Here is a 26,321-nt window from a genome sequence, read left to right as displayed (position 1 = left end):
GTTGGCTGCCCTTGCTACCCTCCCAAATACTACCTACCTCTGAGCCCATTTCCAGGCCCTCCTTAACCTCCTTTAAAGGCTAAAATTAGCACTGTCCACACCCATAATTCTTGGCTTACCTAATTTTGACAAAACTTTTCACCTATATTGTTATGAAAATACTGGGATTGCTACGGGAATTTCAGGAAATCCTTTGCCTCGCAGCTAAGTCCTTGCTGTCGGCTGGGCCGCGCGAGGGCAGGCATGCCGTCCTGCCTGCGCACACTAGCAACAGCTGCCTCCCCGACAGAGCCAGTACCCTTAGATCAGGCTTCCCATTCACCTTTATGTTCCTCGCGCTACGTCTGCTCTCTCACAAGTTCACAAGACAACCTCTTCACCTGGTGACAAATCACCCATGAACAGGCCCTTATTATTCGACCCCTCTTTCATCTTCCCTTGCTGGAACACTCTAAATCTGACTACACGATCATCCCATCCTTGATAAGGGACAGCACAACTCCATTCCACAGGATGGCTCTGCAAATATAGAAGCCGCGAGAGGAATCTCTTAGATACCCCCTTTACACAACCCAGACTTTAAGTTCTATTTTGTGATCATTCCTACAGAGGAAACTTCTGGGGAACCAAAGTAACTGGCCATGCCATAGCTTCCCCATGTGAAACCCTTGAGGCACACTCTCAGCCCGAGCTGCTAAATGTGTAGCTCTTACCAGAGCCTGAACACTGGCAAAAGGAAAAACTGCCGCAATTTACACCAGCCCTAGATATGCCTTTGGAGCCCACTGGGGCTGTTGCCACAATCCTGTGGATCCTCAACCTCTGCTGGTATTCCTCTTGCCAATGGGCATGTAATTGCGGCTGTATACAAGCTCTTCACTTGCCTACTAAAATTGTTATTGTTCGGTGTGCAGCCAAACTAAGGAGACAGATACCGTATCTCTAGGGAACAACAGGGCTGACAAGGTTGCTAAATATGCAGCCCAAAATAGAACTCCTTTCCTTTTTCCACCCAATTTATAAACCTGCTTTTATCCCTGGCTGATATTATTAACTATTCGGCAAATACCCCACAATCTTGAAAAAGACAAATGGATACAAAAGGGTGCCAAACAATTAGACAGATCATACGTTGGGTCAAACAGACTTCCTGTGGCCCCCTTTCTTTTGTCCTTTTGACTTGCACTTATCTCCCATCAGATGGGACATATGGATAGATGCGAGATAGTTAAGGAACTAAAAGATAATTGGTTCTTCCCTGGCATCCACAAAATTTCTGACCAAATTATCTCCCAGTGTACTACTTATAAATCTCACCACATTTCTGGAGGAAACCAACATACCTCAGGAAATCCTCCAAGGCCCACATTCCCCCTTATGGAACCCCAAAAAGGATTCCATAGATTTACCTCCAGTGTCAAGCTATTCCCACTATTTGGTTATTGTCTGTATATTTAGTGGATGGACTGAATGTTACCCAGCCAGAAGTACCAATGCCACAACAGTGGTGAAGAATTAATAACTGAGAGTATTCCTTGTTTGGGCATTCTTTTATGGATTGGGTCAGAGAAAGGAACTAATTTTACAGCAGAAATTAACCACTTGCTTGCAAAAACTTTGGGGTACTCATTAAAATTTCACACTCTTTACCATCCCTAATCCTCAGGGCAAAGAGAACATAAAAATCCAGACATCAAGAAGACTTGAGGAAAAATCTGTCAAGAAACTGGATTTAATGGCCAGGAGCATTACCTCTGGCCCTTATAACATCTGGAATACTCCAAAGAGAAAACATAACATCTTTTGAAATAATATTTGTTCACCCATTCCTACTGGCATCTCTAAACCTTCTATTCCTGGATTGAGTGAACCTTATAGGAGTGTAAGTGAAAATTTTGATGCTATTGATATAATGTGGGCTGGGAGTGAATGGTCAAAAAGAATTCTTGAGACAGTGCAAAAAGATGTTTTTATTATGGCAGGGGACAGGACCCATGGGCAAACAAGAGATGCAATGTCATTGTGAACAAAGACTGGTTATATACTTTAAGTTGGGAGGGGGAGAGATAAAGGAAAATTTCCAAAAGGATTTTCATATATTAAAGAAGACTTACAGGATCCTGGAGGTGTCAAACTAAGGTTGCTTTTTTTTTTTTTTAAGATTTTATTTATTTATTTGACAGAGAGAGAATGAGAGAGAGAGCACATGAGAGGGGGGAGGGTCAGAGGGAGAAGCAGACTCCCTGCCGAGCAGGGAGCCAGATGCGGGACTCGATCCTGGGACTCCAGGATCATGACCTGAGCCGAAGGCAGTCGCTTAACCAACTGAGCCACCCAGGCGCCCCTAAGGTTGCTTTTTGCCTCTAGCAAAACATGAACCTTATATCAGTTGTGGGTTCCTTGAGGAATGTCCTACTCTGCCTGCCTCAAGTATTTGTCAATGGACTGCAAGTTGTAAAGAGGTTTAATTTTATCTACAATTCTTTTGCCTTTGTTCTCCTGTCCTTATGACTAGCTGTATACAAGACCTAACTAGTCTAAATGGAGCATATCATCAACAGGTAAAAATGGCATGGCCTCTGATGACTGGCAAGCTTTGCCATCCTTTTGACCAGAAAATTAGATATACAACACCGTTTTTAGAGGAAAGCACACATTATCATCTCACTGAGAAGACCTTTATGAAGTACTACTAACCACTCACACTGCTATCAAAATAAAAGAAAAATCCTTCTGGATTCACACAAGCCCTGCTAAGTTAGACCAGGATCAGCACTCCCAGGACAATTGGAAGACCATCCCTAGGGGGACCTTAAAGTAAGGATTTCCCAGGCAAATTCCCAGGTCCCAAAAGCAGACAAAATCATGAAGTAGACAGCTTTTCTCACGATCACAGATCAAGAAACTTCACTTCTACCTATTTTCTCCCCCACTGGGTCTTCCTACTCCCAGAAGGAAATAAAAAAGAAAAAAAAAAAATCTTCCTTTTAACAAAGTCTCCCCTTTCTTTAGCCATTTATTAAAAGGCTGATTGGAGGGGCACCTGGCTGGCTCAGTCTGTGGAGCATGCGACTCTTGATCTCGGGGTTGCGAGTTCGAGCCCCATGTTGGGTGTAGAGATTACTTAAAATCTTCAAAAAAAAAAAAAAAAGAGGCTGATTGGATATTGATTGTCTCAATCTATTCCATTTTCCCTCTGATCCTCTACTATGGACTGTCCTTCAAACTGGGTCTCACTTATTAACTCTTACTGTTTCCTCAGGTTATGCATAGACCTGACACCCACTTAAACCACTTTTCCAAACCCTGGCCACATTAACTAATCACTGGATGCATGACAGGTTATGGCACCCATGGCCAAAACACATCATTCTTCTCTTTTTGTGAGTCAGTTGTACATGGAAAAGCCTCTATGGAAGCTCAAGAACTGTCCTTTGCTCAAAGACATTAGAAGGGACTTTTTTTCCCTTTGCACTGAAAATCGCGGTGGTACTGGACCTTTCCCACATGACATACCAAGGCAATATTACAATCAAACCTTGTGGTCTGATTCCACAGGTAGCATCCTCGAGCCTCTCATGAAGGTCAGAAATGGTCTCATTACTGACTCTTAAGGTACTGACATTTGCCAAACCACCAGATTTTACAGCAGGCTCACAAGCCACTCTTGTGTAACCTGGGAGCAGCTGAACTGCCAAAGGCCAAAGATTACACATGGGGAGCCCAAAAATTTGCACTCACCTGGTCACGTAACAAAACCAAGCCTTACAGCTCCTAAGGCCTAATTGCAGGCCTCCTCTATCTGATCTTTCACAACGTGTTCTGCTCCCATAGACTGACAGGGATATACGGAAGATGGAAATGTGCAGATGACAACATGACAGGTGACAAGATACACCAAACCCCAACTTAGTAGGTCACAAGTTTCATTCTGACCTTATCCATGAACAATACTGGTCTTTTTATCTTATGTGATGATAAGGTTAAGGAGTTCCACCTAGATGGTCAAGATGATGTGGACTCAGATTCCTGACACTCTCTGTAACCAGGTACTCCACCTTAAATGCCAGCCAAATTACAAACGTGGGCTCCTTTGATCATAAATCAGTGCCACATAAATATACTATATGTGATGTTACAGAAAACTGGCTTGTGCATCACAATTCTAAGTTTTTATCAATATTGACCTCCCTTTTCCCAGGCTTTGGAACTTATGAGTTGGAAAGGCAGTTCTAAATCTTTCCATAGAAATAGAACAAGAGTTCAGTATCACTACACAAACATTGGAAGCCGTTCTATCAGAAGTTAATAGTTTAGGCTCTGTTATACTCCAAAGTTGCCTCACCCTAGACACATGACAGCCCAAAAGGAGGAGCTTTTACCTGCACCCTTTGAAAGACGAGATGAACACTCTCCATCAGATAAATGAAGTCCAGCCATTTTGTTGGACTGACCTATTTCCAGGGATAGGAGACTGATTTAATGGGGTATGAGGAAATGTGCTTAGATTTGTTATTTCCTATTTGTTCTTATTCTAATCTATGCTCTTCTTTCCCTTTGCAGATAGATCCCTTGCCACTTGGCTGCTAACTCAATTCTTTCCACAGTCACCAATTCAGCTTTTATGTGAAACTTCTAAGGAACTTTCAGACAGAGGAAATGAAGGAGTTCACAGCACGTCACCCCAAAACATGCTGCTTTGTCATACTGATTAAGTTAAAGGAGCTTGAGAAACAGCAGGTGCAAGAGGTGCACTCTGACCTTCCTTAATTCTTCCTGACAGGAGATAAAACTCCCACGCGAAAGGTGCCCTCCCTCTACCAGGAGGAAGAAAAACAGTCTTATCACCAGAGATGGGGAATCAGGCTGAGAAATCTGTACAAACCAACCTTGTTACACTAATGTTTATCTTCCTAGGCATTTCTCCACAATTTACTACCCCTGGCCCAAACCCCTTTGTTTGGAAGGTATAAAAGCTTTCTGCTCTGGTCACTTCTTCGAGTCTTCATTCTCTTGCCAAGATTCTCATGTACATGTAAAAAAAAAAAAAAAAAATAATAGAACGTGTGTGCTTTTCTCCTGTTAATCTGTCTTATGTCAGTTTAATTTTTAGGCCCTGCTGGAGACCCAGAGGGTAGGTAGAGAATTTTTCCTCCCTTACAATGGTCATTTTCTTTCCGCTAGCTCCCTAATCTCTTAGGGGATTACACTCCCAAACCTTCGGGTTATTCTTAAATTCACTCCCATGAGGTACACGCAACATTCTCACGATTTGCTCTCTGGCCCCCTTAGAAACTCATGCTCATAATTATGACGTCCATCTCATTACAGCTGTTTGAGGATTAAAGAGTAACGTGCTATGTACACAATACAAAACCTATCAGAGGGGGCCCTGAACCCTTGGCATTAAGACCCCAAAGAACAGGGATAAGGCAAGGGGACCGTGGGCGGTTCCTGCGTGGAATCCATCACCTGACAGGAACGGGACTTGACGGCGACTTCCGGCGCGGCCAGAGACTTTTCCTTCTAGCAAAACCCGTCTAGCCAGCTTACTCCGCTTCCGGGTAGCGCCGCGCTGCCTGCCGGCTGCCACGGAGACAGCGGACCTCCCGGCGGCGCCTGCGCGCTGGAAGAAGAGGGCACCGGGCCCGTTTCCGGGTGTGGTGAGCGCGCATGCGTACGCGGGCAGACTGGGGCCAGTTTAGGGCCAGGTGAAGGCGGAAGTGCAGGACGTGAGGGTTTGCTGGCTGCTCCGACAGTGGTGGGGCAACTGGTGCGAGATGGAGGAGGGCGCAGCTGCGGAAGATGGTCGGGACGGTCCCCGAGAGCGGCTAGGCTTGGGTGAAGCGGGGAGGCAGCAGCAGAACCACGAAGTGCGGTCTCAATCCCGGGCCGACCGGTTTCCAAAGCATTCCTACTGGTTGGATCTCTGGCTCTTCATCCTCTTCGATGTAGTGTTGTTTATCTTCGTGTATCTTTTACCATGGTGAGTACTCTGAACGCAGAGCTGAACCAGTAGGGAGCTTACCACTACAATTGGGGGGAGGCAGGGTAACTGAATTCCAGAGAGTATGGTATGCCCATGGGAATAATATAGCTGGTTAATGGCGGGGTCGGGATGAGGCTGGAATGAAAAGTGTTCTTCCTTGCACCTCCGCGAGGGTCTTCGAAGAGGTGTGGAAGAAACTTGGCTTCATAATTTTTTCCTTATGTTTTGGAATGAAACCAGCTGGGTTTGAGTTCCTGCACTACTACAAAGGAATTAAAGAAGTTATTTAGCTTTACTGAGCTTTATTTTTCCATTTACCATTTGGGACCAGTAGTAACCAGGTCATAGGGGTGTCGTGAGGATTAAATGAGATAGTAATTTATCTAAAAGCGATTCGCATTTTTGCCTGGCAGCAGTGAGCCCTTAACTAAAGGTGTTGTTACTATAACTACAGTTTGACCTCGAGTAGGCCAGATAGGTCTCTCAAACAGGTCCAAGCCTGAACTGTTAGGAACTTCTTACCAAAATGTACTTATTTTTCAGTGTCCCCATTTCAGTAAATGTTAACTTATTCATTCAGTACCCCTCCCGGAAGCCTGGGACTCTTTCATTTTCTCCTTTTACATTCACCCACACATCCCAAAACACCAACTGTTTTTAAATAACAAAATTCTGTAGGTTCCACTTGCAAAATCCTTGCTCTCCATTTTCATTTACACTCTGAAAAGACAGTTTTGGAAGGGGATAAGGAAAGGAAAGGTAGAGAAGGGGCAGGGGAGCAGAACAAGAAGAGGGACATAGGACCGAGATAAGGGAAAAGTTCTGGAGAGAAGCAGTGAGCTGAAGGGAGGGCCTGTGGAAGAAAAGCAGCTCATGTGGACATCAGGGAGCTCTCTTGGACTTTGGAGTTCTTGACTTATCATAAATTAACTTTTCTCAATCATGTTTATGAGTTTGCAATCCATGATGGGCAATTATGTCTTCTTTCCTCACCCCCAAAATTTTGGCAAAGATTTGGGCATGAGCTCATTGTATCTAAGGCCCCATTGTCGCTGATTTCTTGGATAATGTGACAGATTAGAAGGCAGAGGGTTGAGGGGCGCCTTGGTGGCTCAGTAGTTAAGCGTCTGCCTTCGGCTCAGGTCATGATCCCAGGGTCCGGGATCGAGCCCCGCATTGGGTTCCCTGCTCGGCGGAGAGCCTGCTTCTCCCTTTCCCTCTGCCTGCCTCTCTGCCTGCTTGTACTCTCTCTCTCTGTCAAATAAATAAAATCTTAAAAAAAAAAAAAAGGCAGAGGGTTGAGTGGGTGAATGGAAGAGATGGGTATTTCTATAAAATACTCTGCCAAACTATTTGTAGTTTTCACTCTCCTCTACTTCCCCTCCTTTTTTGGTAGAGACTGATACCTCAAATATAGTGATTTTTTTTTTTTAAATGACAGTTTTCAGGGGTGCCTGGGTGGCACAGTTGGTTGAGCGTCCGACTCTTGGTTTCGGCTCAGGTCGTGATCTCAGGGTCGTGAGATGGAGCCCCGCGTTGGGTTCCACACTCAGTGCAGAGTTCTTTCCCCCTCCCTCTCCCTGCCCCCTGCCCCCTGCTCCCTGCTCCCACTCTCTTTCTCTGAAATAAATAAATAAAATCTTTTTTTAAAAAATGACAGTTTCACCTCTGGGTAGAAAATGGAAGCCATAGGAGGAATACTCCAGGCCTTTTTTTTCTTAACAATATGTAAATCATTTAGGAATAGGAAGGTGACTGAGACAATCTAGATTTTCAGATATTGGGGTAAAGTATTAAAACTGGAAGGAGACATTGTTGACGAATATTTGGTTTTTACAGAATTGTTTGCCTGATGTCTAGATTAAGAAGTTGGCTCCTGGAGTGGATTCTGAAAATGACTACAAACTTCTTGAACAAAGAAGACAGGATTGTGCAACAGAATTTTAAACTCTGAGGGACTTTCTTTCATTTTACATACTCTTGCTATTCCTTTTGGGGACTATATTAAATGGGTAATCTCACCCATTCGTAGCTAAGTTCTTAAAACTACTCTTTGATTCATGTTTAAAAACTTTTCAGACATCTGATGGCTTTATAGGGGCTGAATATTAAAGCATTTATACGTAAAGGTTTAATGTATTCATTAACAAATATGGTAATGTCTTCCGTTTAACATTTTAAGGATTAGCCAGGGTTTAGTATGATGCAAAAATGTGGTGAAATATTAAGGTGAAGTATTTAAAAATAAATTACTCAAAAGCAAAGGAAGAAAAAGGAGTTAAGAGCTGTACAGAAAGTGCAGGCCCAAAATGTATTGGCTGTTAAGTACCAGTTTAATTTTTAGATTAAGTGGGCCTCTGTTATGGTCGCCAGATTGATACAATCTCAGAGGAAGTATATAATATCCAACTTTGGAAATCTAGTGTGCATGTCCTCTTACCTGGATGCTTCCCCTTGCTTCCTTTTAAGTTCCTGAACTTCCCTAAAATAGGACTGTGTTTGAAACCTATTTTTTATAATTGTGATTGTATTAAGAATGCTTGTAGCTAAAATATATTTTTGTTTTTATAATGTCTGTACCTTAAATACTTCAGCAAAGTCATTTCAGCAAATATTTGATCACTTACTTGGCCAGGTACAGTAGTGAGCAAAAAAGACAAAAAATCCTTGCCTTCATGGAGCTTACATTCTTTTATATCTAAATGTTAGTAAGAATTTACATTCTAGGAGTGATCAGCTGGTGTTTAATCAAAGGTCACACTCCCAAAGCAGCTACTAAAAGCCCTTCAGAAGCTAGTCCTATTATATAACAGATACTCCTTTATGTAACATGTTAGAAGTGGGCTCTTGTTGGTGTGCCTGGGTGGCTCAGTCGTTAAGCATCTGCCTTCAGCTCAGGTCATGATCCCAGGGTCCTGGGATTGAGCCCTGCATCAGGGTCCCTGCTCGGCGGGAAGCCTCCTTCTCCCTCTGTGTTCCCTCTCTCACTGTGTCTCTGTCAAATAAATAAAATCTTAAAAAAAAAAAAAAAGTAGATAGGGGCTCTTGTTGAAATTGGTGACATTTGGGGCGCCTGGGTGGCTCAGTCGGTTGAGCAACTGCCTTCAGCTCAGGTCATGATCCCAGGATCCTGGGATCGAATCCCACATCAGGCTCCCTGCTCTGCGGGGAGCCTGCTTCTCCCTCTCCCACTCCCCCTGCTTGTGTTCCCTCTCTCGCTGTGTCTCTCTGTCAAATAAATAAAATCTTAAAAAAAAAAAAATTGGTGACATTTGATACATGTGAATTGCCTAAATATTTTGAGGATATTCACCTCCCTTAGAAACAGAGTGTAGATCTGGTAAACTCTACACCCTCTCTCTTAATGGTGTTAGAATGAAATCCAGGACTGATTTTGGAAGATTTTAGTTGCCTATTGCCTGCTACAAGGTAACAGTTACACATCCAGGGTACTGTTGCATCTACTTGGGGAGAACCTTTTATGCAAAGGTTGATGCATCTAAAGAAACACAAAACTGGAATTTCATTGAGTATATCAAACAGTATGAACTTTTTCTGCTGCTTGCTAATATTGTCCAATCAATGTTTATTGTGTAGCTAAATTTGGTCTGATTCGGATTTTGCATTTGTTTAAACAAATTACTTGGTAGGTAGCAGGGTTTTGAAAGGATTAACAGTTCTCATGAAGTTTAATGTTGTGTTACACACAAAGATTTATAATTTTATGTTTCTGAGGCTAAAATCAGCCCACTACCACAACTATTGAATATTCTGAAAATTTCTAGTAGAGGGAAGGTAGCAAGGTCTTGGTGTTATGACATGACTGTAAATGGTATACAGAAATGGTTCCAGTATGAGGGTGAATCTTTTCTACAGCTGATGAATAAGAAATTATACCTACTGTGCCATCTCAAGTATAATGAGTGCTTACAGCATCCACACTTGAAGGCTAAATGGGTAAAGGCTAACTGGGTAAGGCTGAAGGATGAACGGGACACCAAGAAAAGTTGGCAAACTTGCTATGACGAAAACAAAGAATAACATCAATGTGATTTTAATCTGATAAATTCCTTTGTAAATTTCAAGGACTTAATTTCATATAAATGAAATGATTATTTTAATAGCCATTTGTGAAATGAACTGGCTGACCAGTAACTGTGACAAAGTCTTTAGGATTTAGGAGTCTATGAACCTGAAAATTTAGGACAGAAACCTCTCTGTGTATCTAGTCCCTAAATGGCATGGGGATACATTCAGAGACTACAGGATAATTTATTTCAGGTCGTTAAGGTTACTTAATGTAAATTACGTTCGAGGAAAAGGATCATCAAACTATGGCCAATGGGCCAAATCTGACCTACTACCTCTTTTGATCAGGCCTGTGAGCTAAGGATGATTTTTACATTTTAAAATGGTTGAAAAAAATCAAGTGACTATTTCATAACAGATGAAAATTACATAAAATCAAGTTTCAATGTCAATAAAGTTTTATTGAAACACAAACATGCCATTCATTTACATACCATTTACAGCTTCTTTCACTACAGTGGCAGAATTGAGTAGTTGTTTGTTACAAAGACCCTATGGTCCACCAAGATCAAATTATTTACTATCTGGCTCTCTCTAGAAAGTTTGCCAACTCCTTTGGAGCCCTGCGTTAGACCTCACTGCAGTTAAACTTTTAGGAGCCTCTAGTGATAACATTTTATGATTAGTGATACTCCAAGTACCCTTGAACTTTAAGGTAACTTAATTTCTCATAAAATACATAATCAACATGTGAGGAGAGGAAGCCACAATTCATGAATGCACAGAAAAGTCCCACCATGTTAACATAAAAATCAGTTTATCTTTTTATTTGACAGAGAGAGAATGAGAGAGAGCACATGAGAGGGAGGAGGGTCAGAGGGAGAAGCAGACTCCCTGCCGAGCAGGGAGCCCAATGTGGGGCTCAATCCCAGGACCCTGGGATCATGACCTGAGCCGAAGGCAGACGCTTAACGACTGAGCCACTGAGGTGCCCCAAAAATCAGTTTATCTTAAAAAAAAAAATTTGAACCGTTAGAAACTGATTTCACAGAAAAATCAACAGTCTGAAGATAAGTATTTTGAACATTACAGTAATTATTGGTTGCATTATTTCAGAAGTTACCATAATTTTATAATGAGAAGAAAACACGTATAAAAATTAGGTACTCTAGAAATAAAAATTTTACATGTGAATAGTTAGTAATTATGTACTCAAATCTGTATTTGGAGTGTTGAATCAACAAAAACAGTTCCTAGTTAGTGCTATTACATGATTCAGGTGGTTTCAACTGGACAGTACTTTAAAAAGAGCCAAAATTAGGTATTTCTATTTGATGTTGAAACTCAACTGTGGGTTGAAAATACAAATCTATGAGACTGCTGTTAAATAACAGAAATTAGTTTATATGTTTCAAATAATACATTTTTAACTAGACATTTTGACCAAATAGAAATCTTAAAAAAAAACTAGACAGTTTTTCAAAGTTATTAAAAATACTTGAAACCCATTTTCTAGTATTTTACAATGTTATAAAAGCAATAATTAAATACAATGTTATGTCAAATACAATTTTAGAAACTTTACAGTATTTACAAACCCTCCATACTAAAAGTTATTTAAAAATAAGCTTTCTTAAAAGTTTAATATAGTTCATATTCAAGTATTTCTAAATTAAGAGAATATAAAGTAATAATCACCCTACTGTTACAGTTAGAAAAGGCTAGTAAAAACTTCTCTAGGTGGAAGACAATAATTGACCAAGATTTCTTAACTGGGTGAGATTAGGTTTTTACAAGCAATTATTTTATATTTATCTAGGAATACTCATTTTAATCATTTATATTTTAGAATATTTTAACAATTTATGGAGCTGGTCAAAACATTAAAATTTACTAATCAGATTACAGAATTAAGTTATATGTATGAAGTTTATTAATGTAAGAAAATTTTTAATTCTGTAATTTTCAATTTTCTTACATGGACAATACAATACTTAGCCACAATACATTTACCAACTTAGTACAAAATAAAATGACAACTAATGAAATAAAGCAATTAATGTAACTTCATTTATAAGGTCATACTGATAATGGAAAATTCCTTTATTTAAAAAAAAAAAAAAGCCCTCTCCGTGAAAGTAGGGTAAAATGACTGTTTAGAAAAATGGTAGGGATGCTCAAATTAATACATTTCATTAAAATTAAACCCTCTAAATGAAGGTAGAAATTGAATCTGGAACCCAGAAATACTCGAATTCAAGAATCTGAAAATCATTAAAATGGGTTGACCTATAAAGAGAGGTTAAGATGATAGCAGGGAAAATTTAGGCACACAGTGACATCCCCAGTGGGCCCTAAGTTAAATTCCTAACACTGGTTATTAGCAGCCCAAAATAAACCAAACCAAAATAAAACCTTTCACATTTCATATAAAATTAGAAAAAAAAGTAACAAATATACTAACGTTAAGAATTTCACTTATTTTTAGCTTACATGGCTGAAGTAAGTTTATGATAAAACAAGTCCTAATTTATGTTATCGAGGCATTATGAAGATTAAAATTCTAGGAGCAAAATTAAGTTTCTTCTGTTCTGACCTTAAGAATTTAATTTAAAAACTGCTTTATCATTAAGGCTCCCCCCACAAATGCTATCAATTTCATGGGTTGGTATTTTTTAAGACACTTAAAGGGATCATATGTAGTAGACTATCACAGAAGTCAAAAACAAATGGGTGAAGCCCTCTTTTGGTTGGTTACCCATTAGAAAGAAAGTGCTTCTTCATAAAGCAAATACTGCTTTGACTACACAAACTATGTATCACCTGGTATTTTTCAATTAGCATAGTTTACCAATCTACAAATGTGAGTACTGGTTAGTTTAATACTTACAGGTCTACTAGCCACATATAAAGGAGCAAATTACATTTTTATTCAACTGCAGCAGTGACTTTTTGCATACCCCCTGATTTTCTGTTTTGCAGGCACACCAAGACTATTCAAAGGGAATTTCTAAAATATCCAATAAATTGATCACAAAATAAAAAATATATATAGAAAATTAAAGTGATTAATGACTTTAAAAATGCCACGGTTTTAGTTTCATGTATCACCAGGTTTGGTCAGTCAATTCCTATTATATTTTCATGGCCTCTGAGAAGTATAAGCTTACCAGTTTCATCACTTACCTATTACAGTGTATACTAGGTTTATATCTCTGCTCAGAAGGGCAGTTTGAACCAAGACTGTTGTGTAACACAGGTGCTAGCCCTCTTTCACTCTGAGATATTGCATGATCATTACAAAAACCACCGCTTTCTGGAACACAGAGCTTGGGTCTCTGATGGTATTTCAGTCTGTATGTATCAGTCATGCAGCTATCAACTGAAAAATAGGTAGTTAATGAAATGGTCTCATTTGGACAGGTAGAACTAGAGTCTATTTCTGGTTGGCAAAATGCATCAACAACTGTACCCAAGTCTGCCTGAAAATCTTTAGTTGAAAAGCTTGACAGGTAGTTTGGTGTGTTGCCAACATGCTCTTTTATTTGAAATGTTTCCTTAAGTCTTTGATCATTCATATACGTACCTACTTCTGAACTTGGTTCTGAATCCAAATATAAACTGTGCTTTGGAAGACTAGAAGAATTAGCTTTAAACATCTCTGTAAGTTTTACATTAGGTGCGGGATCATTTTTCTCTGACTGTGGCACACTGGTTATAGCATATTTCTTTGGTGGCAAAGGAGGTGGTGGATTATGGCTAACAAGTTTTGGCATCTGACAACCATCAGACCTGCAGGTTGACTCAATTATATGTTCCCTGGACAGAGAGTTCTCAGAGCAACATTGTTCCATCATAGTTTGCTGCTGGATGAGGGGAGAAGTTTCTGGCTTTACCCCAACAGGTCTCATGTGTGAAGACCACAGTGAAGATGATGAGACTACTTCATTACTGTTCATTCTCTTTCCAGGAGCAAAATTATCATCGTGAAAAAGTAAACCTGTTCTCTCAGAATTTTCTGTATTAAGCCACTCAGAAAATTTGCATTCACTTGGGGTTTCAAGTTTCTGTTCACCTGACTGGTGGATATGCTCTCTTGCTGCATTGTCCTTGAGTATCTGTGGACCTGATGAAGGGAATAACTTTCCATTTGTTTCATGTATCTGTGACCTGCAACAGAGAAAAGAAACAAGGACAAAGCTAAAAGACAAAATTGGAGGAAAAACGAACATTTGTCCTGTAGTTTAACTTCTCAATATATACCTGATGTTATTTTTATAACATAACAGAAATGGGAAGATATTTGTAACCATTACCATTTTATACTCTCTGACTCCAAAATGTATGCCAAAATACATGAATGCCAGAAACACCTGTCATTACCAAAATTAGATCTCTTATAATCAGAAGCATAATTTAAAAAAATTCATTTCAACTTACAAACACTGAAATTACATTTATTTGTAATAAAATGTAGCATAGACTTAAAAAATATGTTATAAGCAAACACTTCAATACCCTAAAACACTTCTTGACCAACATTACAAAGCTTATACCAATAGAGACAACTTTGACATACAATGCTGTAAGGATGGTATACGAATTAAAAATAATTTAATCAAGATTACCTTTTTTAGGTAATAATTAACTTCTGAGATGAAGATAAATGATACCACATTGCAAATTATTTTTGTCATGAAAATTACTTTTCTCACATGAATTGCATGGAATTCAATTAGAGCGAAATGATGAAAAGAGTAGAGGCTTTGCTAGGTAGATAAGAGCTGCATTCAAATTTCAGCTCCACTGCTTTGAGCAAATTACTTAATAAAAGCCCCTAATTTTCTCTTACTAAATACCACCCACCTCATCAGAATGCTGAGGATTATAACCATCATGTATTGTACCTGGTACTCTGTAGGCCCTCTATCCATAGGCCTATATCCTTTTAATGATCCCCAATAATACAGGCATCATAACATCATGGATTTTTAGCCTGATAAAGAGTTCCTATAATACATGCATTTAATATGAAAGATTTTAGTATTTCTAAATATCTTTGATTACCTTTTCATCAAAGAATTTTTTATTTGTAGATGTGACTCTGGGTGGAACTCATGAGATTTATAGCCTACTTCCAAATTCTTGAGTTCTTTTCTAAAGCCTGAGGCTAGGAGAGAGAAAAACAAAATTATTTAAATGATCTTTTATAATTTACTGCATGTATACTTCTCCATAATTTACGTTTCCTACAAATAGGTAATTCTCTTACAACTAACAAACAAAATTAATTCTTCAAGATTCAGCTCAAATAATATGTCTTTTCTGAATACTTTATACAAAATAAATGGTTGTTTCTATCATCACTTGAAAACGTTAGCAATGCCCAAATAACACTATTGCTGTTCAACTGTGGGGAGCTATGTGTTTTCCCTGTCATATAACACATAGTCTTTGCTGACAAAATGGCGGGGAAATCCTGCACTTGAAGACAGGTGGCTTGAATTGAAGTCTGGATTCACTACTTATTTGCTAGTAGCTTTAAGCAAACCTCTCAATCCCTTATACTCTCAGTTTCCTCATTTATATGAGATAATGACACCTATTTTACCTTCCTCACAGGAACATTAGGAACGTCAACTGAATTAAAACATGCGGAAAGGTATTATGATTAACATGTAAAATGTTAATATGATCACTCTGTAGCTACCATTTTTTTTTTTTAAGATTTTATTTATTTATTTGACAGAGAGAGACACAGTGAGAGAGGGAACACAAGCAGGGGGAGTGGGAGAGGGAGAAGCAGGCTTCCCGCGGAGCAGAGAGCCCGATATGGGACTCAATCCCAGGACCCTGGGACCATGACCAGAGCCGAAGGCAGTTGCTTAACAACTGCGCCACCCAGGCGCCCTGTAGCTACCATTTTCTGATTGCTGACTCAAGTTGTAAGAGGTTCATAATAATTATTTCATTTAATCTTTAAAGTTGAACATTGTTTTTTACTTGAAAGATAATAGATTCTGGTTATTCAGACTTGGGTATCTGGCAGAAATTTTCTTGAAAATTAAAGAAGTGAACCTGTCATTTCAAGGAAAACAACCAGAGTTATTTATTGCCACTGATAAAATTCAAATTTTGAGATGAAAATAAGAATTTTGGAAAACTTGTATCCACCACCATGAGTTTTTAGCTTCCCAAGAATTATAAAGGCTTTCTGCTAATATTTGTGGTAATATTAACAAAGGTGTTTTTTTAAAAAAACAATATAAAGAAATGTATCAACATTTGGAAGACTTGCATAATTTAGCAAACCAATATTTTCCAAATAAGGATATACTGATGTTACAAAATCATGCCTAAGTAAAGGAAATCATTCTTTAAATGAATAAATTTCCCATTTTAAAGACTAATACAGTAATTATTAACATATATAGCCCATCAAAACAAAAGCTCTTTGAGGTCCTCAGTATTTTTTAATAGTATAAAGATATCCTGAGGTCAAAGCACTGCTTCAGTTGATTGAAAATAGTCTTTAAAAAATCTCAGTCACAACTGTTCTGTGAAACAATTTCCCTTTTTCTACCCAAGGAGGTTGGGTGACCCAAGTGATGCTATATAACTGGGTAAGTGACAGCATTTAAACCAGTCCAGGGCTAACTCCAAAGCCAGTGCTCTTTCCACTACCTGCAAGCTCTCTTTCTCATACGCCACTAAAATCCTAGATCGTCATACAGAATCTCCTCCTGACGAAACTAGGCCCCCAGAAGATATGAAAATATATGGCTTTAGCTTGAATATTCAATTAATTCCCTATACTTCTGAAAAATTCTAGTAAGTTTTCAGTCCTCCCTTATTTTTAGATGGCATTTTCATCATGTTCATTTACATTTCCTTTCATTCTCATGCTTCTGACTGTACTCCAAGTCTATGAATTGAAGATTGCAAAGAAAACAAAATCAAAGTTATTAAAGCAGGAACTTTATTTTTTAAACAATAACAAAGAACTTTATCTTTGATGGCTTTTATCCCTAAGTTGATCTTCTGGGTACATTTTTAAAAACTACTCTGTCAGTCAAAATTCAACTGGAATCTATAGTTGATCTAAACATCTAAATATTATCCTGTGAAAAATCTATATTCGATTATCATCAGCCTCTGCAAGTTAAATCTTGAATTTCCAAGAAACAGTTGTATAATACATATGAGAATTTAATACCCTATATGCAATATTGCTCACACAGTGAATGTTACCTTCCAATAAAAGCCTAAGATAGTAGAATGAGGGGAACTATAAGTCTGGCATTTATTTGCTTAAGATTTCACACTCCTACATTCACTAGATTGCAGTAAGCTCTTTCTATTGGACAGTATATCCCCTTTTTGTTATTGTTTCCCCTTGCACAATATCTAGCACATAAAAGACATTCAATGAAAGTCTAGAGAATGAATAAACAATCACATGGAAAACGTAACTGTTTTTCTTCTTTTAAATCATCCCCACCCTGTCCACCATGTTCCCAACTCACAGAACCAGGACTAGATAAGTATAAACTGAGACAAATTCTTCTTACCTTTCCCCCTGACCTATCTTGGTCTATCAAGTGCCACACTTATACAAATCTTAAAAATAAAAGGCAGTATAATTTATCCCAGAGAGTGTTAGTTGCTTGTAAGCCTGACCCACTGCTGAGGCTCAAAAACAGCCTCTCTCTTCAACAGCTACTTTATGATGGGGGGGGGGGGGAATTAAAAAAAAGTAATGTCAAAAAGAACTTCAATAATTTTCAGCCTGAAAAATTTGTTAAGTTGAAGTTACATTATAATTCTCCACTCATCTTGATTTTAACTTCAGAATGTTTACTTAACTTATCCATAATTTCAGGTTTATTATTCACAAACATCAAAGAAACACTTAATTCTTAAAAAACTCTTCACTATTATTAACGTATCCACATAACAGACAGCAGGAGGCAGCAGAGGTCTTATAAACATGTTTGAAATTTTAATATCACTATGGCAGGCATTCAACCAAGTGGTTTGACTTCAGAATTCCAACTAACTTAAAAATAGATGTGTTATTTTTCTCTTCTGCTGACATAGACATCTATGTATCTTTACTGGGACTTTTGGCTCCAGGTTCTTTGCAAATCTAAAATAGTCTGATTTTTACACTTGGCACAGAAGACACCTTAACATCAGGCAAGAAGCTTTAATTAATAATGCTAATTTTGATACTTTATTTTTTTTAAAAAGCCCAACAGTCAAGAAATCAAAACATATATTTCATCTGAAAAGATGACCTATGTTTAAAATAGGCTTAGGTAGCAATAAAACCAAACTGCTGGTCTAGACAATGTAATCTTCACTCTTGTTGCATAGGGAGACTTCAAAATATAACAGTAAAATTACAATTACAAAGCTTAAACATTCAAGAGCAGTAATCTAATCAATGATCTGATTTACAATAAAAAACTGTTTTTAATAAAATTTGAATGCTTTGGAAAAATCACAAAACTTTAACTGGCCTCTTTACCTTCTTTGTTTCATTTTCCTTCTACCTTCAGAGATCTTACTCCATCAATTACTATTCTGATCTAGTTCTTAGCACCTTTCTCTTGCCCTGTTCACATCATTAGTTCCTTACCCTCTGTAACATAAATGCAAAACTAAGCTCTTGGTTGCTTCTTTCTCCTCTAAGTACTGCTTCTTTGAACAGACATTTCTTTACTTCTCTTTTATTAACTTTTTATTGTACTGTAATTTTCTAAGGCATTTTATTTGAAACTAATTTTAAAAAGCCCAGAAAAACTGAAAGATTAAAACCAGTACAAAGAATACCTGTAAACCCTTTACCCAGATTCACCCATTAACATTTTTTTCTGAAGCACTTTAAGTTACAAACATCATGGCCCTTTACTTCTAAATACTTCAGTCCTACCTCAAGCTTGCTTCATTCCTAATGTTCCTCTAACACTGCTTTTCCTCTTTCACTAATGACTTACTAACTGCTAAGTCAAATTTTTAATCCTTAAAAAAAAATCCACATTTTTTATCCTTATTCTGCTCAATCTGTGGCAACTTGTCTTCTTGAAGCTCCCCATTTTCCTGGTTTCCCTCTGATACTCTTCTCTCCTTTTTTCTCATACCTTTTAGCTACTCCTCATACTTTCCCAAAGTTGCTCTTTCTCTCTATCCTTAGCTCATCTCTCTTACTCAGCAAATCCCAGGTTTTTTCCTTTGTCTCCAGTTTTCCTGAGGATGCAGTCCACGCCTATGGCATTCAATTCCCATATATGCGTCTGGTTACCAAATATATCATCTCTCCTGAGTTGTAGACATATGTCCTTAACTGCCTGAAAAATTTATTTACCTAGATGATAAACAAATCCAAAAATAAATTTGGCGTCTCCTCTCATCCCCCAAAAGTTGTTTCTTCTTCTTATATTCTTTGATTTGGTAAATGGTGTATCTACTTACACAAGTCTCAGATAACAGCTATCCCCAGCTTCCTCCTTTTCCTCCCTTTTGCACATTTGTTATAAAAACTGACTCCATTGTCTACACATTCTTATAAACTCCCAAATCTTCTTTTGTGATACTGGTACTGCCTTAGTTTATGCCCCCACCTTTTCTCTCCAGGCTGTTCAAACAGTCATCTAACTAATGTTTCTCTCACTGCCCCAAATTCACCCTCTACATTGCCACCAGTCTTTCTAAAATGCCAACTGGAATATATTCCTCTCCTTGTCCTCTGGTGCCTTTCCACTTACTGTAGGATTTAAAAATAGCATAAAAGTTTCATCATGATTTGGCTTCTGTCCACCCTCTACCTATTATCTCATAATTTCCACAAACGCACTCAGCCTTGCATAGACCAAACTACCTGTATTCTTACAATATGTGATACTTTCTCCCAACCATGTACTTTTGAACATATAAAGTCTGTCTTGAATGTAATTTAAGGCATTTGAAATTCTCCTAATCAGTGACCCATTTTAAAAGAGGAGCTAAAATAATCTAAATGGCACTGTGAAATTTCAACAATGTTCCCAAATAATAGCTTTAGGGAGCAGAACCCATAATGACATAGGCAGAGAAATCTACATATCTTTGTCAATGAAAAAATACCAAGAAATAATTACGATGGCACAACTATAGATTTTTAGTTCTCTGACATCAAACAAATTTGTTTGGATTGTATTAAAAAACTCACTTAAATATCAAACAAAATATGAAAATAAAAAAATTTCTAAAGCTCCTTAACTTTCTAAATCTGTTAGCTACTTACAGAAAGTGATTCTTCAGGCCAATAATATAAGTGTGCAAATCACAAAGAATTAAATTAAATTATGCCTTACCAAAAACAAAAATCCACACAGGGTATGTTTTTGGCTTGGGAAAAAAAATTCCTGTACTACTTTAACATGTTCTCAAAGGGTTGGGGAGGGGAATACATAGAGACACCATTAGGCAGGAGCATTAACAAAGATTCTCAAGGCAAAGACAGCTTAAAGAACTATGGTAGGCTTTGACATTAATTAAATAAGAAATAATTTTGACATAATGTAATTTATGTGGTCAAATAAGTGGGTTACACAAAACCACAGTAAGAAACCACTGCACACTTATTAGTGATTAGATGATAATTATCAAAACAAAACCCCAGAAAACACCAAATGTTGGTGAAAATATGGAGAAGTTGGAATGCTTGTGCATTGCTGGTGGGAATGTAAAATAGTGTAGCAGCTGTTGAAAACAGTGTGGCGGTTCCTCAAAAAATTAAACACATAATTACCACAGAATCCCACAATTGCACTTCTGGGTATATACTCAAAAGAAATGAAAGCAGGAATTCTCAGGTATTTGTACACCAATGTTCATAGGAGCATTACTCATTATAGCCAAAAGATAGGAACAACCCAAATGTCCATCAACAGATGAATGGATAAACATAATGTGTTGTATCACACAACATAACATTATCCAGCCTTAAAAAGGAATGCAATTCTGACATATGCCACAACATGGATGAACTCTGAAGACATTATGTTAAGTGAAATAAGCCAGTCACAAAAAACAAGTATTGTATGATTCCATTTATCTGAGGTACCCAGAGTAGTCAAATTCATAGAGACAGAAAGTAGAATGGTAATTACTGGGGGCTGGGAGAGAGGGGGAAATAGAGAACTGTTTAATGGGTACAGAATTTCAGTCTGAGAAGTTGGAAGAGACCTGGAGGTGGATGGTAGTGATGGTTGTACAACTATGTGAATGTTCTTAATACCACTGAACTGTCACTTAAAAATGGTTAGAATGGCAAATTTTGTTATGTGTACTTTACCACAATAAAAAATATCTTTTTTTCCACAATAAAAAAATATTTTTAAGTAGGTTACATACATACTCTTTCGTATTAAATGGGGAAAACCGCTGCGAAGCTCTTATAGCAATGCATTCTTGACCATCAAAATCTCTATGACGTTATGTTTTTATTACTATCAGGAAGCAAGCATCGTTTTGTAAAAAGCACTGAACTTGTGGTTATTGTTCAATTTCACCGACTTCTGCTGTTGATTTCTGGCCAGCCCTTTACTGTTTCCTGTAATACTTGCTTACCAGACTTTTATCAGATTTTTAAAAGAGGCGAGACATTTTATATAGGAAAGGAAGGTTATTTCCTTAATATAAGTGTTTCCTTCTGATATTATACCACTTGATAAAAACAAAATGATTTAACATTTAATCATACTCAAAGTCTGTAACCTTGAAATAATCTCTACAAAAGCCTTAAGAATGATAAAGATTAAAAACAAACCTTAAAATTTGTTCTTCATGGCTATTTTTTATTGTGAAAAATTGTATCTCTTCTAATCCTCTGAATTCTAACATTTGAAAATACTGTTTTTGATTGCAACCTCAATAATCCCCTTGCTCATCCTTTTCCTTGATCCTTCTCCCCCAAATCCTTCAGGTATATCCTCTCATTAGCAGCCCTGAATTCGATATACATTGAAACATCTAATTTTGTTTCTGGGCTGTTTTGTGTGGGTAATGGATCACCTATAATAATGCCACCCCATTAATATATTTACTCTTTCCAAACTGAACTTTTCCAACAGGCTGCTTATCCATTTTTCTATCCTGTCCCTAACTCCTGTGGCAGACATTAGGACTGTCCACACACATTTCAGTTCACCTTCCAGGCACAGGTAAGACTACTTTTCCACCCTCTTTGAAATTAGGCTTGTCTGTAAGACTTGCCTCAGCCAATGAGATTTGAGGGGAATACATGTATCACTTCTGGGTTGAAGTTTTAAGTGACTGTTGTGTCCTCCCTCAATATCCTCTCCCCACAATACTGCAAGGTTCAGAGAAGCATCTATGGAGATGGAGTCTCATTAGCCTGGGGCACTGAGTGATTTCTAGGAAGAGACTCCATTCGGGCCTTCACTGGTCATATATCATCAGCAAAAATCAAATGTGTGTTGATACACTGAGATTTTGAAGTTGTTACCACTGCGTAGCCTAGAACCTAGCCTATCCTGACTGACACTCCCCTCTTTGCCAGTTCCCTGAAGTAGCTATTCCCATCCTTTCAAAGCCTTTAAAAGCATGAACTCTTAACTTCCATCCTCATTACTCATAATCTTATCAGTAACAGGACTGTTCCTAGCTTCTTTACTCTTATTACCACAATTTATTCTTTATAGCTACTATTACAATATATGTAAATAAAATTTTACCTTCTAAGTAGTTTTTGCTCTGTTGGGAGGAAGAGCTGACACATTCTATATTTAGGTTGTTTGTCTTTACCTGGTCACTAGAAAACAGAAGAAAACATACATCAAATACATCAGCTATCATGAATTATTATTTTAGTTAGAATCTAAGAAAAAGAAAGGAAATAACATTTGTTAAGCAATTATATGACATGTGTTGTTCTAGGGAATTAATGTGCATTATTTAATTTACATTGCCACAGCAACACTTAAAAGTAGTTATCATCCTCATTTTACAAAAGGCAATTAAGGCTGTCAAAGTCAAATTAATTTGCCCAATACTTAAGATCCAAGTCTATCTGGTTGCAAAGTCCTGATCTTTCTACTACCATAGGCTACCCCTTTCCAAGATGTGTTATGAAATTATCCTGCCAAATAAAAAAGTTTTCTGAAGTCTTTATTGCAATGATTATTTTAATAAAATACAAGCAGTTGATTTTTGCAAATCTGGCTTTTTAATAATAAATGTGATAAAACACCAGCTAATAACAAATTAAGATGTTTTAGGTGGATTAAAAGCAGAAATTGTGGCTAGACTGATGTAAGAAATCAGCCAATTAAGCTGTGGACATGCTTTAGAGGTTACACAGAAAAGGGCAAATGTACTGCTAACAGTAACATACAAATATATTCAGAATTAATTAAAAATTAATTGAACACAGACTTAGTTATTTGGCTGCATTCTTTTATATTTGCTAAAGGAAAAAATCTCTCTACCATGGAACTGGCTGTGAAAGTAGAAAATATTCCCAGCTCTGAGTTACAGATACTAGAGATGGGATAATGAACATTAAATAGACTGAAGAATTAAATAATTAGCTTAATGACTGCGATGCCACCAATTTAAATCTATGCTTTAAAACCTGTAGTATGTATTAACAGTTATCAGTGGCAACAATAATAATGTATTTCTGTACTTTTAAAATTTCCTAAAAATATTTTTGGAATCAGGAAATAACTATTAAAAACAGAAACCTGAACTATCAAATAACCTGTAATATCCCAGAGGTCTCTTCATTCTGAAGTCAAGCTCTTTCCCACTTAATTGACCCCAGACTTTGAAATTACTTCACATAACAGGAGAGAATGATGGGGGGAAATCATTCATTGAATTTGTGCATTACCTGCAGGATACTGTTTCTTTAACACCACTGATATCCGTTACTGTACCATTTCCATCGATAACAGGTGAATCCAAATTAGCTGATCCATTACTGACATGATCACTACTTTCATATCCAGACTCGGTCCTTTGCATCTGCCAGTTGTCACCATGAACTTTAGTCTCTTTGAGGCCTTTATTTTTCTCTGCTCCTTTTCCGTTAGATTCAAGGGAACTCCTGCTTCCTATTTCCTGCTTCATATCATCTTCATATATGGTCATTAAACATTTTTGCTTTGGGTTTTCTTTTGGCCAGTTGTTAAAACTCTGATCTTTGCTACATTTAGGTTTGTTACTGATACTTGATTTATGTCTTGGACTATGCTGCCTTTTTTCACTTTCATTAAAAATACTATCAACATTTAACGTTTCTCTCATAGGTTTCCAACCTCGGGTCCGGCTTTTACTGCTGCCACTATAGGTGCTTCCTTTATCCCTAGAATCTTGGCTGCTGTCTGTATCATATCCAGTGCCACTGTCACTCTTAACTTTGCCAGTTACTTTCTCTCCTGGGGCAAGAATCTGGGATTTACTTGAACTCAGTGTTTGTGCAGAAGCTCGACTCTGATGGGCAACTCGGTCATGTTTACATGGTCCTTTTCCTTGACTATGATAGAGATGTGGGTTTCCATATTGTCTAAAGCCATTTGGGGCAGGAGGTGATCCAGACTTGAAATGTGGAAGGTCTTCATCAACCAAATCTTTAAATAATTAAATAAAGATACAAATGAATACTCTTCAGAGACATTTCTTAGTTACAAGCCAAATACCTTGTTTGAGAAGAAATGTTAAGCAGTAGTAAGTGAATAATAATTATAAGATTTATATTATCTCACATTGTGATTTGACATTGAAAAGTGTTTTCCTCATTCTCTATGCTTAATGAGAGGCATTTATAAGGTAAGTAGTTATATACTGATTTTAGAAAATGACCTCTATAGTAGATCATAGTTAAAGCTTTAAAAAAAAAAAAGCCAGTATTCTATCTCACTCATCATTAATGAAAGTCATAATAATAAAAGTACTTTCCATCTCTTATACTGGTAAAGATTTAAAGTTTGTTAAGCCAACTGCTGATAAGAATGTGAAGAAGCAGACATCTAATCACAGTCAGTGGGAGTGCAGACTGGTTCAGTCTTTTAGGAGAGCAACTGAGCCACATCCATCAAAATTAAGAATAAACACACCTCAACCCAGCAATTCTCCTGAAATAATTTTATGCTCCGGCTATACACAAAAAAGGACACAAAGGTATATGTAAAAGGATATCACTGCAGCAAAAATCTTAAATCAAGTTTTAAAGTCTAGCAAGTTTATCATTTAAATTGTGGTATGTCCTTAAGAAAAGAGAATAAAGCCATAAAGAGTAAGACATGCTCATAATGAACTGCACACTATTAACAGTGAAACAGAGGGAAGGTGAGGGGCTGCTCTTCTCACTTAATTTTATAACCTTCCTTCTTATTTGACTGTACCATATGGGTGAATTGAATTTATAATTAAAAGGAAAGTTAAAACATTAGAAAAAGCACAGGTATTCCAGGCCAGAATTAAATAAGAACCAGAAAAGTTTTATATTTATAGATTTAATAGGTGTATTAAAGAAATAATATTGAGATATATAACATAACATGTAAACAAATATATATAATAAATATAAATGAATTATATTAAGTTGTATTAAAGTTATAAAATTTGGTTTAAAAATAGGATTTTAGCAACTCCTTTTCAAATGAACACTATTAGCTCTAACTTACCTTTATGTCGGCCCAAATCTTTTCTTTGTCCCCTCTCCAAATCTTTCCTTTGTGAGGAAAGTAAGTTTCTCTGTTCAATGGCTTTTAAAGCACATTCTCTGGAAATGTCTTTTATTTTTTCCCTTTGATCACTGTGACTTGACTTAACTGTAGAAGAAATCATTCTTATAAATGATATAGATCATTTTTCAAATTGCTCAACAAAAGTACAAATTGAACTATATAAAAATTTTAAGATGCTATATGTTAAAAACAAAATATAAAGTATACAATGAACTCATTTTTTTATGTTTAACCAAAAAACTCAATGTGATTTATTCTGACACTGGAGATGCATGTTGGCTTTTAAAACTTCTTGTATTGCTCCTAAAGCTAGTGTAAAAGGAAAAAAGAGATCTTGTATTGAAATAATAAAAGCTAAAGGTAACTGAGTGGTCACTATGTGTCAGACACTATTATAAGTCTTAACTCATTTAATTCTTTGAGGTGGGTACAATTACCGCCTCCATTGTGGATTAGGAAACTGAGGCACAGAGAAGTTGAAAACTTGCCCAAGTTCACAGAGCTTGTAAATGTAGAACCAGGATTACGAACCCAAGTTGTCT

At 37.3% G+C, this 26,321-nt stretch overlaps 2 protein-coding genes and 1 long non-coding RNA gene across 7 annotated transcripts in view; 1 reads left to right on the top strand and 2 right to left on the bottom strand.

Moving 5' to 3' along the window:
* LOC118027136 overlaps nucleotides 1–5,582 on the bottom strand; it is a 79,723-nt gene extending 74,141 nt beyond the window's left edge. The window contains exon 1 of the long non-coding RNA XR_004683768.1: nucleotides 5,473–5,582. This is a non-coding gene — a long non-coding RNA (uncharacterized LOC118027136). The remainder of the gene's footprint in view (nucleotides 1–5,472) is intronic.
* A 64-nt stretch (nucleotides 5,583–5,646) lies between these two features.
* CUNH4orf3 (chromosome unknown C4orf3 homolog) lies at nucleotides 5,647–8,627 on the top strand. 2 transcript variants are annotated; one of them, XM_035030353.1, is made up of 2 exons: nucleotides 5,647–5,986; nucleotides 7,850–8,627. In XM_035030353.1, coding segments are annotated over exons 1-2 (207 nt in total). In that variant the 5' UTR covers nucleotides 5,647–5,780; the 3' UTR covers nucleotides 7,851–8,627. The 2 variants fall into 2 exon arrangements, with proteins under 2 accessions (XP_034886244.1, XP_034886243.1); XM_035030352.1 differs by having other exon boundaries at nucleotides 5,678–5,986; nucleotides 7,829–8,627.
* Nucleotides 8,628–11,696: 3,069 nt separating this feature from the next.
* USP53 (ubiquitin specific peptidase 53) overlaps nucleotides 11,697–26,321 on the bottom strand; it is a 62,806-nt gene continuing 48,181 nt past the window's right edge. For 3 of the 4 annotated variants that reach the window (XM_035030338.1, XM_035030339.1, XM_035030340.1), the window contains 5 exons: nucleotides 25,717–25,863; nucleotides 23,922–24,660; nucleotides 22,762–22,838; nucleotides 15,086–15,188; nucleotides 11,697–14,188 (listed from right to left, as the gene is read on the bottom strand). In XM_035030338.1, the coding sequence (XP_034886229.1) occupies nucleotides 13,201–14,188; nucleotides 15,086–15,188; nucleotides 22,762–22,838; nucleotides 23,922–24,660; nucleotides 25,717–25,863 (2,054 nt within the window). In that variant the 3' untranslated portion in view covers nucleotides 11,697–13,200. The remainder of the gene's footprint in view (nucleotides 14,189–15,085; nucleotides 15,189–22,761; nucleotides 22,839–23,921; nucleotides 24,661–25,716; nucleotides 25,864–26,321) is intronic. The other variant, XM_035030341.1, reaches the window with a different exon arrangement.

This window comes from Mirounga leonina, unplaced genomic scaffold (assembly GCF_011800145.1).
Source record: "Mirounga leonina isolate KUSES-001 unplaced genomic scaffold, KU_Mleo_1.0 Mir_357, whole genome shotgun sequence".
In the NCBI taxonomy this organism is placed as follows: Eukaryota; Metazoa; Chordata; class Mammalia; order Carnivora; family Phocidae; genus Mirounga; species Mirounga leonina.
Note: the sequence above shows the minus strand (reverse complement) of the source record. Positions and strands in the feature narration are given on the sequence as shown.

Bases quoted from the DNA above. Each gene is read 5' to 3' on its own strand.
- CUNH4orf3 (XM_035030353.1), top strand. From the start codon at position 5,781: ATGGAGGAGGGCGCAGCTGCGGAAGATGGTCGGGACGGTCCCCGAGAG.